Below are 10579 nucleotides of genomic sequence, written 5' to 3' on the forward strand. Positions count from 1 at the left end.
AAAACGACGTTATTACATTTTTATTGACATCTTGATGTTTTCCCCATTTCAAAGGTCGGATCTCGGTGTTTTCAACGAGTCGTTGAACGCATCACGGGTCTTTAGAAACAGTGGGAGGAGTTGCAGAGGAAGGTGAACTAATGTTCACCGAATCTGATCGGTCAGTGTTCACAGACAAGCCAGTGCCAGCTCGGTGGAGGACCATAAACAAAAAGAAGAACAACAAAGTTGGTAATTTTTTTAAAAATTTTTCTTGTAGCTCTCTGGTTTAGTCAAAGCAGTCGGGTCGGCAGATAGGAGGACTCCACCAGAGTCCTGTGAATCCAGCAGCGGCAGTATGGACGCAGTTCCAGGATAAGAAGTGGATCCTCATGTCTGTCAGTGGTTTCCTGGCTCTGCTGCTGGCCTTGTTGCCCAGCGGCCAGCTGCTCGCTTCGGGCACCGGGAACTTCAGCACCGAGCCTGGTGTTGGATTAGCTGGACCGACCAGTTTAGCCATGATGTCTGAAAGCAGCGACCAGGTGGGTGAGACTTGATCACTGGTTTTCTAAAGGGAAACAAACTGACAGAACAAATACCTGCAGTTTTACCCGCAGCTGTCACATGATTAATGTGAGGCGACAGGTATGAAGGAAGCTTTCCGTTTAGATACGGATTTCTGTAATTACGTGTTAGTTATGATCGATGAACAAACGAATATTTGTTCTCAGTTCTTCCTTTCTCAAGCACGTTGGAAGTGTCAGGTGCATGATTCCCCCCAGAAGATGATCCCTAATTTACCAATGTTCAATTTGCCTCCAGTTATAAATAAACAATTAAAAACAAGCTCAAGTACAGTTTTACACTAAAAACAGATTTGTGTTGTACCTTGAAATTTAAACCGTTGAAATTGTTTTGTAGACATTTTGGAAAAAAAAAAAAAGAATATTGTTTATGCAGCTTTTATTACAGAAAACGTGACTCACTGCCCAGGGCAGCACCACATGGGGGGAGAGCACAACCACTTATTTTTAGGAGGTAAACAGATTCCCCTTGAAGCACTCTAAAAATACTTTGCTTTAATGCCTCTTGACAATGAAGTTGGTATCCAATCAGCAGAGTGCAATCCTTCAAAGGAAAGAGTTATTTCACAATTTATTCAGGCAGTTGAGTGCATTTCTACAAAGATCTGAAATACTTAGGCGGTCCAGGACTTGTGGGACTTGCCATAATTGATGCAGCCATGAGATCTGCTCCTCAGTAGTAAACCCTGAAGGGAGAATATCCGTTCATCTAATAACTTAAGAGTGTTTTGGTTATGCAGCAGGACAGTGATCCAAATAGTTAAAAATATGAAGATTCTGGACTGGCCTTCCAGTGTTGCTGACTTAAAGAATACGGATACAAATATGCTTCAGCGACTGATTACATTTGTTCTTAAGAAACTTTAGAATATGATTACTACAGCTAGAGTCGCTTGTCACACAACGTATTGTCTTTTAGGCTAAAGTGCTTCCATATGCGTTTATGTGCTTTGTGTTGCACTTCTTTATCATAGAATCAATAAATCAGTTTTGATGGTGAAACTTGCAGAGATGTTTATGCTTTTACTCCATCCTGATGCCAGTGCTCCTATCTACACGTTAAGAAAGCTGTTTATTTGTGCAGTGTGACCGGGTGATGAACTACAGCGCCGCAGAGCGATGTGCGTTCGTGAAGAGGACGCCGGACTGCTCCATGGAGGACGGCTTCTTCAACTACCTGAAACTGGCCTTCTGCTTGCTGCCTCCCAACCTCACTCCTCTCACCATCACCCTCTGTGTAAGACCTGTGCATGCATCCATCTGTCTGTGTGTGTGTGTGTAGCTGCACGTGAAGCAGAGTCATAAAGCAACAGGAAAATGTGCAGCTCATCAGCGGATCATGAGGAAGTTGACTGTTGACTGTGGAAGAAGTGGGACTGGTATCTGATTTAAAGCTGTGGTTTCACTGTTGGCTAAATCGTGTAATTTCACTGGGACTCCTCGGTTGTCTTCACTTCCTCCAGCAAATGAAATGATGAAACTGTCTCACATGAAAAGCTGAAGAAGTGATGATTGTGCTAACAGAAATAATCCTGTTGAGAAGGACCATTTATAATAAATAATTCCTGCTGATTTAAAAAAAAGAAAAAGTAAACAGTGTGTAGTTAACCAGTTATCCAGTATGAATAAGAACCGCTTTCCTGTTTGCATTTGAAAAATTTGAGTATAACCAAACTTAACAGCAGCTTGTCTTCACTGTGTCCCTGCAGATTGTTTGGCTGCTCGCCTTGTTTCTCATTCTTGGACTCGCTGCTTCAAAGTTGTGAGTATTTCTCAGCAGCCTGTTCCTCTGGCTGTTCACAGTTTCAGACAGTGAAAGGGCTCGTGAGGCTCACTTCACACACACATTTATGCTCTTAGCTTCGTCAGCTTTATGGTCACATGAGTCCCATGACTGCAGAGAGCTTTCACTTTTGAGGTATGGGTTTAAATCTGTGAAAGGAAGCAGATACTCCTGCTCTTGGTTTTATCCCACCTGTTGTAACACCGCTCTGCTGTTCAGCCAGTTGTTGAGGGAAACATTTATAAATGCATTTTATTATGTTTTTTTCCCCTCCCCAGTTTTTGCCCCAACCTGTCGGCCATCTCCTCCACTCTTCACTGCTCCCACAATGTGGCTGTATCCTTTCTGCGCTTCTTTTGAGAGCGTGCAGAGAGTATTTGGTTTTCTTTTCTAACTTAATTATGTAGATAATCATGTTTTCTGTGTGTGTTTACGTGGACTAGGCATAATCCAATATGAAATACCTCAAAACTATAATTTTATACACATAAATAAAGAAATAACAAGACATGACATTTCTGGTAGTTCTAAAGTAATCTGAGATAAAAATTTAATAATGTAATTATCTAACATGTGTTATTTGTTTTGGTTTTATACATCAAAATAAGAAATCCTGCAGAATAAACATCTGCTTGAACTGGTTAGTAGTCTTCAAATTAACCCTCTTATTTCTCAGAGAGTTACTGAGATCACATTGATATTCATTTTCAATCTTCTCCAACAACTAGCCTGCAGTCAGCTGATTTACAGATGTCCTCCTCTTAGATTGACAGCTCAGCCCAGTTTCCTCACCTGGACTTTGTGTTTTTGATATTGAAAATATTTCAAAACAGTCAAATTTGACTTTCTTGTAGTTACCGTTATTTTGCCAGCTGACCGTCAGGGAACAGCAACACGTGAACAGAGCAACGTTACGTTACTCTATGCTCCGTGCTGCTGGGTTACTCCTGGGATCCCTTTAACATGACTTTAAATGGTAGGAATTGCTTAGTCGAACATTTTGTTGCTCTTAAAGTGACGCTTTTTAAAACCTTGGTACAACTTGATACCAGTAATCAGCCTGTGCTTGGTGGTGAACTGTTTCTTTGACTGCAACATGTGCTGAGGGTGTGACGTTTCTCGCTTTGGGAAACGGAGCTCCGGACATCTTCAGTGCCATGGCAGCGATCTCCCATCCACACACCGCTGGGCTGGCTGTCGGAGCCCTGTTTGGTACATGGAGGCCCGTTTTATCATTGTTTCTCTGACAAACAGGAAGCTAATTTAACAAAAGTATCTAAATGGGGAAACATGTGTGTCCTCGCAGGAGCTGGTATATTTGTCACCACAGTGGTTGCAGGAAGTGTCGCCCTGGTGAAACCATTTACCGTGGCTTCTCGTCCATTCCTGCGTGACGTCATCTTCTACATGATTGCAGTCTTTTGGACCTTTGTCATCCTCTACAGAGGCACTACAACCCTGGGAGAAATACTGGGTAATCACAAACGGTCTGAGGGGATGCCTTGAGTGGACAGGTGGCTCTCAGTAAATTTTAAATGTTGTTTCTCAGAAGACTGGGACATTAGATAAGACCAAAATATAAAGAGAGGCTCTTAATACAGAAATGTTTTGTCAACACAGTCATGGGAAGATTACTGAGTTGGCAGGAGTTCAGCAAGCAGCTTGACAACTCGCTACAGAGTCTGGTTGCTGTATCCATTTATATTAATGGAAAGTTGAGTGGAAGAAAAAATGGCACAGACATTATCGAGATGCTGATTTTGTTCTTATTATATGTTCTTATTATTTTGTTCCCGCCTGCACAACCAAAAGCACCAACACCTGAAAAATCTGAAAAAATATGAACCCTGATCAAAGCAAAGCTATGTTTGACCTCTCACTGGTATTATAGATATTTTATCTATCATATCACAAAACATTTCTGTGCAGCAGTCTATGAATAGATTCTAGAAAATGGCTAAGTTACCTGTTTAGTATATCTTTCAGCAGGTCTGTCTGACCCTGTTTTTCTCTCCTTGTTTTCCAGGATACCTGTTCCTCTACGTGGTTTATGTTCTGACCGTTCTTATCAGTTCATGCATCTATAACCGGCAAAAAAATTCAGCTACAAACGGGCTCCAGTACATTCCACATATTCCAGGTTAGAGCTTTTACATTCAAATGCTCTGCGTGCGTTTTCTTTCTGCTGTTATCTTACTGGCGAGTGTTTTTCCTCGAAGCAGAGCTGAACTCATCTGACTCCTCTGACGACGACGACGACATTCAGAGGATGAGAGGCGGGACGATCCAGCAGGAATACGGTAAGAACCCATCGGCACCACCGATCGTTTCCCCGCGCGATTCACGTCACGCAAAGACAGGTGTTTGTGCTGCTGCTGCTGCTGCAGAGTCCGAGTACAGGCCGCTGCTGCCCTACTCCGAGTCCACAAGGGAAATCCTGCTGAGCTCTTTGAATCCGGTGGACAACAGGAAGTGGAGAAGGAAGCCGTGGACCTGGAAAGTCGTTAAAGTTGTGAAGGTCTGTACAAATCTGGTGAACGGAGCAACAGGAAGAACTCAGATTAAATCCGGTGTCGTAACGTGGCGCTCCTGTCGTCTGGCCGTAAGACTCCGCTGGAGGTGCTGCTGCTGCTCTGCGTCCCTGTGGTGGACCCGGATAAAGAAGACAGAAACTGGAGGAGACCGCTCAACTCCCTCCATCTGATCACTGCTCCTCTGCTGTGCGTTCTCGTCTTCCAGTCCGGAGCATGTGAGCACATTTTAACACGATAAATTGATGACAATACGAAGAAGCTGTTAGCAGGAAGAATTACGTAGTCTAAATACTGAGGTGGTTTTCTTCGTAATCCAGATGGAGGCGTCATGATCCAGGGGGAGTTTCCTGTCTGGCTGCTGATTCTCCTGCTAGGAATGTTTTTGGCTGCTATAGTTTTCTGCACCACCACCAACGACCATCCTCCTAAATATCACCCGGTAAGTGCTTTTGTTAATCCAAATCAGGAGTAGATCAAATTTTAATTGTGTAAAACAGAAAAGAGAGAAAAAAAAAATCGGTCGGATTCCCCTCATCTGGACTTTGAGATAGTTCAGCAAACTGTCCAGTGATGTCTTTTTTAGATTTGAGTCGGTCGGTTTATTGACATAAAGCTTTTTGTAAGTTTGGCTAAATATGTGAAAGTATTTATATACTTATATATGCCTTGTAGAAGTAGCCGTAGCTCTTGTTTTTCTCTTGAGATTACGATAACTGTGCATTTCACTCAAATATTATTTGGTAAAGTAGCTACAACTGTAAGATGTTTACATCTTTTGACAAATCATAATTTGGAAAGTCTGGTGTGCATTTGTGTTAATTTGTAGAACCAGTGTTTACTTCAGTAGCAGCTGTAAGTCTTTGGCGGTATGCCTACTAGCTTTGCCCAGCTGGAGGCTAACATGTTGGGCATTTATGTTTGCAAAACAACTCAAATACAGTCAGACTGGACAGTGAGCTTCCATCAATAGCAGTTAAAGTCCTGCCACATGTTTTCTACTGGTACTGGACACATGGATATGTTTGGATGTAAACCATTTCACTGTGGCTATATGTTAAAGGTCATCCTGCTGGACTCCAACAGGTTTTTTTTTTTTCCCAATATAGCCATACAGTAAATGCCAATAAATACTTTGGGAGAACAAAATGAAAATTTTCTGCGATTTAAGCTCTAAGTGGCAGTTCTTTTCTGCTGATACTTTTTCTGGCCAGGACTTTTTTTTGTTGTTTTTTTTGTGGGATGTCTGACAAATGCTTTGTGATTGGTCGTAAATGTGAAGGGGGCGTGGTTACTACACCAGCAGAGTCTGCAGTAGCAGAGACTTCTTTGGACTTCATGGTAGTTCAGTTTGAGGGATTGCTGCAAAATTCATGACTCAATGCAATCAACTGTCTATTACTGCTAAATGTTTGCAGATCAGTGACTCTATACCACCCTCATTGGACCGAAAGCTTTTTATGAGTCAAACTGCACTTGACTGTGTTATTTTATAACTACAACTGAATTTTAATGTATTTAATTGTCTCTGAATCTGACTGGACTGAAATTGCTACATTCAATTTGTTCCTCAAACGACATTTGTTGTGTGCTGCATGTCTCCTTTGTTCTCAAACCTCTGTGGCGTTCACAGACCAGCTGGATTTATAATGAGATTAAATTACACTCAGAAATTGTCGCAATGACTTTTAGTTACGGATATTAAAGAGGACTAAATACAAACGCACACGGTTTTCCCAGCTTAGATCTGTAAACGACAGTAAAAAAAAAAAAAAAAAAAATCACACAATTTACTTTCTGCTTTTAAATAAATACTTTATGTTGACTTGTTGCATAAATCAAAGTCAGGATGAATACTTTTGCAAGGCAGCTTCCTCAGAATCTGATTACCTTTCTGTTCCCTCAGCTTTTTGCATTTTTGGGCTTTGTGGTGAGCGCGGTGCTGATCAGCGCCGCAGCGTCAGAGGTGGTCAGTCTTCTGCACATGCTCGGTGTGGTGTTGAGTCTCAGCAACACCGTGCTGGGCTTGACTCTTCTGGCCTGGGGCAACAGTATCGGAGGTGAGTTCTGGTAATCCAAGTCCGCTCACAAGACTAAACCTAATTCCCATTTAACAGTGTAATGTACGATTAATCTTCTCTTGTTTCAGACCTTTTTTCTGACGTCACCATTGCTCGGCAGGGATACCCGCGCATGGCCATAGCTGCCTGCTTTGGAGGGATCATTTTCAGTATCCTTTATTTTCATGTCCACTTGGAAGACGTACACTTCTTTCTGACATGCACTGAATACATTTTCAGAAAGAGATGAGGGACAGAATTTAAGCTTGGGACGGAAATTCTGTGCGTCACGAAAACCTTTAAGTTTGTTTATTTTCAGGGATATAATTATGGAGTAGTCTGCTGAATGAGAACAAAGTAAATGCTTTTAAAAATGAGCCTTCAAAAAAAAAAAAAACAAAAAAAAAAGACATTAAAATGAAGAGGAGCCGTTTTATCCAGGGCAGTAATGAAAAGTCAGAAATGTCCTGGGGATTTTTGTAACTATTGGTTTGAAACTGTTTGGAAAAAGAAGCTTTTGAAGTGATTCACGTGATGTAGTGATGTTTATACTTAGTACTTTTTAAGCATGTTTGAAGATACTGGATAGCTGAAAGATGAAACATTAACATTAGGACAAAAAAAATGATCAGTTCCAATATATGCCGAAAAAACAAATAAAAATGGCAAGATTTAATATTTGTTCTAAGTCAAGTTCAGCCAGCAGTTTGAGTGGAAATATGTTTCAGCACAATATCAAGGTTCACTCTCATGGAGTAAATAATGGTGTTCCCATGTAATGCCTTGCCTGTTTTGTTGATCAAAACCTGCTTTTATCATTATCACTTTTTTGCGTGTCAATACTTTATTGCCCTGAACTGCATCAAACATATTTTAAATGCATATATTTACATAAAATGAAAAATACGGGACCTTGACTGTATTTCAGACATGCTGTTTGGAGTAGGGTTGGGATGTCTGATGCAGATGTATGACACACACTCCTACGTGCAGGTAATCCTCTCCTTTGGCATCGAGGGAAGACGCCGTTTCGCACAGTACGAAGCTGATCCTCTCGTTTTCCTCCTCAGTTTGAGTCGGAGGGCTTGTTGACGTGGATTGTCGCTGGAGCTCTGGGTTCGTCTTTGGTCCTGTCTTTTCTCATCGTCCCGCTCAGCCAGTTCCACTTGGGTCGGACCTACGGCGTCTTCCTCCTCGTCCTCTACTCCATATTCCTTCTCATTGCACTTCTCACAGAGTTTGGGATAATCCACACTTGAGCTCAAACCGGTGACGTCATCTTCTGCTTGTAAAAAAATACTGCGTAAAGTGGTAATGTACTCTGTTGCGTTTGCTCGATCGGACTCTCCTGTGTTTAGTCTGTGAAACTAAGTAGCTAAAGACTCCTACAAGAGCTCAGGGCGGACTAAAACCAATCACACTGTGCCTTTTTTTTTTTTTTGTTTCTCTTTCCATGTCTTGGAGCTGAGATATTGTGATCCAGCTCATGTTGTACAAGGTCATAATTTAAAATACTGTAAATTTTCTACGAATCAACCTCTTTGTGAATTTAAACAAAACTGTTTTTCTGGGTTCTCGGGGGAATGGGGGGAATGCTAGTTTTGTTTTTTAAATTGCCATCATGATGACAACACAGCAACAATGCATTCACGTGTTTCATTATTTGAATAGTTTATTAAAATCTGCTGTTACTTTCAAGTACATTACAGAATGAGAGCTTATATAAAATATTTGGAGCCTGCTGAGTCAGTTAGGAGAAACCTTTAACATGATGAGTGGTTGGGTTGACCTTTAAGGAGTGTTTAGTGTTCTCTTGATCAAAGTACATAACATGAGTACTGTGTGTTAATACTGGTCAGAGGAACTGTTAAACTAAGGCATCAGATTTCATTTATAATTGATAAATACACAAAGAAACGGTAGTAGCTGGTTTAGGGGGTTCTTCAACGTGTCTCAACACTTCCATCCAGCTCCAGGAAGAAAACGGCGTCATTTTCTCTCACCAACTTCACTTCAAGAGACTCCAGGTTTTTATTCCCCCACATCGGGTATTATGGTGATTTTTTTGGGGGGGGGGACTGGAGGTGCTGAGGTTTCCTCTGTTGAGATGATGTGCATGTACATCTCGCTACAGTCGTATTTAGTTAATGCTTTGACGTTCGCTCTGCGAGTTCAGCTGATGTTCTTGGATGGGAGCCAGATTGCTGACGGGACTGTCCTGATCCAGGTTTAGGTTTTCATCTTCTTGAGACAAACATTCCCTTGAATACTCTGCATACCACTCCTGATGAAGAGAGAGGCAAAACCGATTACACACCAAGTACAGCTTGCAGAAGTATTTACCCTCCTTGAACTTTAACATTTTCTCAGCAGTTCATCCTCAGACTTTAAAGTATTTTGAGATGTTATGTGACTGAACATACTGTAAACTAGTGCAGAATTCTGATGTGGAAGGAGAGAAAAATGTGTAGTTTTGGTCATTTTCAGAAATAACCTGAAAAGTGTGGCATGCACTACTAATCAGGGTCAATACTTTGTAGAATTGGTGCAAAATTTTCCTTCCACTTTACAATGACGTACGCCTTTGCGTTGGTCTGTCAGATCAAATTACAAAACTACACATTGGACATTTTTAAAGGAGACTACTGGAAAACCCTGTATCCAGCAAAATGCCTTCATTTTCTCACCTGTATCTCCTCCTCGTACATTTTCATACTAAGGTCACTCTTTGTTCTTGATCTTCGTCCCAAGTAAACCAGAAATGTGTGCTGTACAAAACAGGAATGAGACAGGTGAGCATGGTGAGATGGAGAGGAAGAAATACCTAGAGATCATGTCCTTACCCCGCTCTTGTCCATAGCTTGGAGGACAGCAGCCAGAGAGCTGAGCGAAGACATTGTCGGGGATGTCTGTTTGTACAACTCCAGGGTGGCCATCGCTTCATCTCTCCTCACCTCCACATCAAACACTATCCCATTTTCATCTGCAACACAACCGCACACATTAAAATGACCCATCTCACTAAACACAAACAGATTAAGGGTGGGGGGAGGATGAAGAAAGTCTTAAATCCTGTATCTATGTACATTAAACATGCAAAATACCACTTTCTGAATACTACACAGTAACTCAAAAGCACCCTCTGGATTATCCACTGGGTCCCGGTTCTTGCGGCTGTAGTTCATGCGGAACACGAAAGCATCCAGGATGAAAGCCACAATGATTGTCATCACAACCTGAAAAAGAAAATGGAAATTATGGTCACATTCAAACCAAACTCAAAAGAGAAATACGTCAAAGAAAGAAAACTTCGCTCACCATCGTAACAATGTAAAAAGTCATGAAGTACAGACGGCTCCAGTGGCTCGTCATAGACGTCACTCCTTCCTGGGAGAGCGGACAAATACAGTAGCAGTCAAACAGCGACGCCCACAGGTCAGCAGTAAAACTGCAGGGTGGAGACCTCTGAGCAACAATTAATTCATGACTAAACCTTACCATGGTGATGTACCAGTTGTTGACCACAGTCAGCTCAAACAGCGTCACTGCAGGGAAAACGTGAGAAGTCTTTTTTTAATTTAAAGCCAACTTATTGCAACAGCGTCTTCACAGGTCTGACTAATAAATCAATCAAACAGCTGC

At 41.6% G+C, this 10579-nt stretch overlaps 2 protein-coding genes across 5 annotated transcripts in view; one reads left to right on the top strand and one right to left on the bottom strand.

Moving 5' to 3' along the window:
- Positions 1-123: 123 nt before the first annotated feature.
- Positions 124-8469, top strand: slc8b1 (solute carrier family 8 member B1). Of its 2 annotated transcripts, none has more exons than XM_015027640.1 (15): positions 124-521; positions 1648-1800; positions 2273-2325; positions 2625-2682; positions 3453-3558; positions 3653-3820; positions 4373-4486; positions 4566-4646; positions 4734-4864; positions 4954-5095; positions 5198-5319; positions 6784-6937; positions 7027-7107; positions 7866-7930; positions 8008-8469. In XM_015027640.1, exons 1-15 carry the CDS (start codon positions 372-374, stop codon positions 8194-8196), a joined length of 1767 nt encoding a protein of 588 aa, XP_014883126.1. In that variant the 5' UTR covers positions 124-371; the 3' UTR covers positions 8197-8469. The 2 variants fall into 2 exon arrangements, with proteins under 2 accessions (XP_014883126.1, XP_014883127.1); XM_015027641.1 differs by having other exon boundaries at positions 125-521; positions 4569-4646.
- A 126-nt stretch (positions 8470-8595) lies between these two features.
- Positions 8596-10579, bottom strand: part of tpcn1 (two pore segment channel 1) — an 18811-nt gene continuing 16827 nt past the window's right edge. For all 3 annotated transcript variants that reach the window (XM_015027639.1, XM_015027638.1, XM_015027637.1), the window contains 6 exons: positions 10436-10482; positions 10256-10324; positions 10077-10173; positions 9781-9920; positions 9625-9705; positions 8596-9221 (listed from right to left, as the gene is read on the bottom strand). In XM_015027639.1, coding sequence (XP_014883125.1) covers positions 9078-9221; positions 9625-9705; positions 9781-9920; positions 10077-10173; positions 10256-10324; positions 10436-10482 — 578 coding nt within the window. In that variant the 3' untranslated portion in view covers positions 8596-9077. The remainder of the gene's footprint in view (positions 9222-9624; positions 9706-9780; positions 9921-10076; positions 10174-10255; positions 10325-10435; positions 10483-10579) is intronic.

This window comes from Poecilia latipinna, unplaced genomic scaffold, assembly GCF_001443285.1.
Source record: "Poecilia latipinna isolate Pla-1442-1.1 unplaced genomic scaffold, P_latipinna-1.0 Scaffold104, whole genome shotgun sequence".
Lineage (NCBI taxonomy): Eukaryota > Metazoa > Chordata > Actinopteri > Cyprinodontiformes > Poeciliidae > Poecilia > Poecilia latipinna.

Excerpts from the sequence above, each read along its gene's own strand:
- slc8b1 (XM_015027640.1), top strand. The coding sequence starts at position 372 with ATGTCTGTCAGTGGTTTCCTGGCTCTGCTGCTGGCCTTGTTGCCCAGC. Across the intron at positions 4,487-4,565 it reads GTACATTCCACATATTCCAG|CAGAGCTGAACTCATCTGAC; the intron begins GTTAGAGCTTTT and ends TTTTCCTCGAAG. Across the intron at positions 6,938-7,026 it reads CTGGGGCAACAGTATCGGAG|ACCTTTTTTCTGACGTCACC; the intron begins GTGAGTTCTGGT and ends CTCTTGTTTCAG.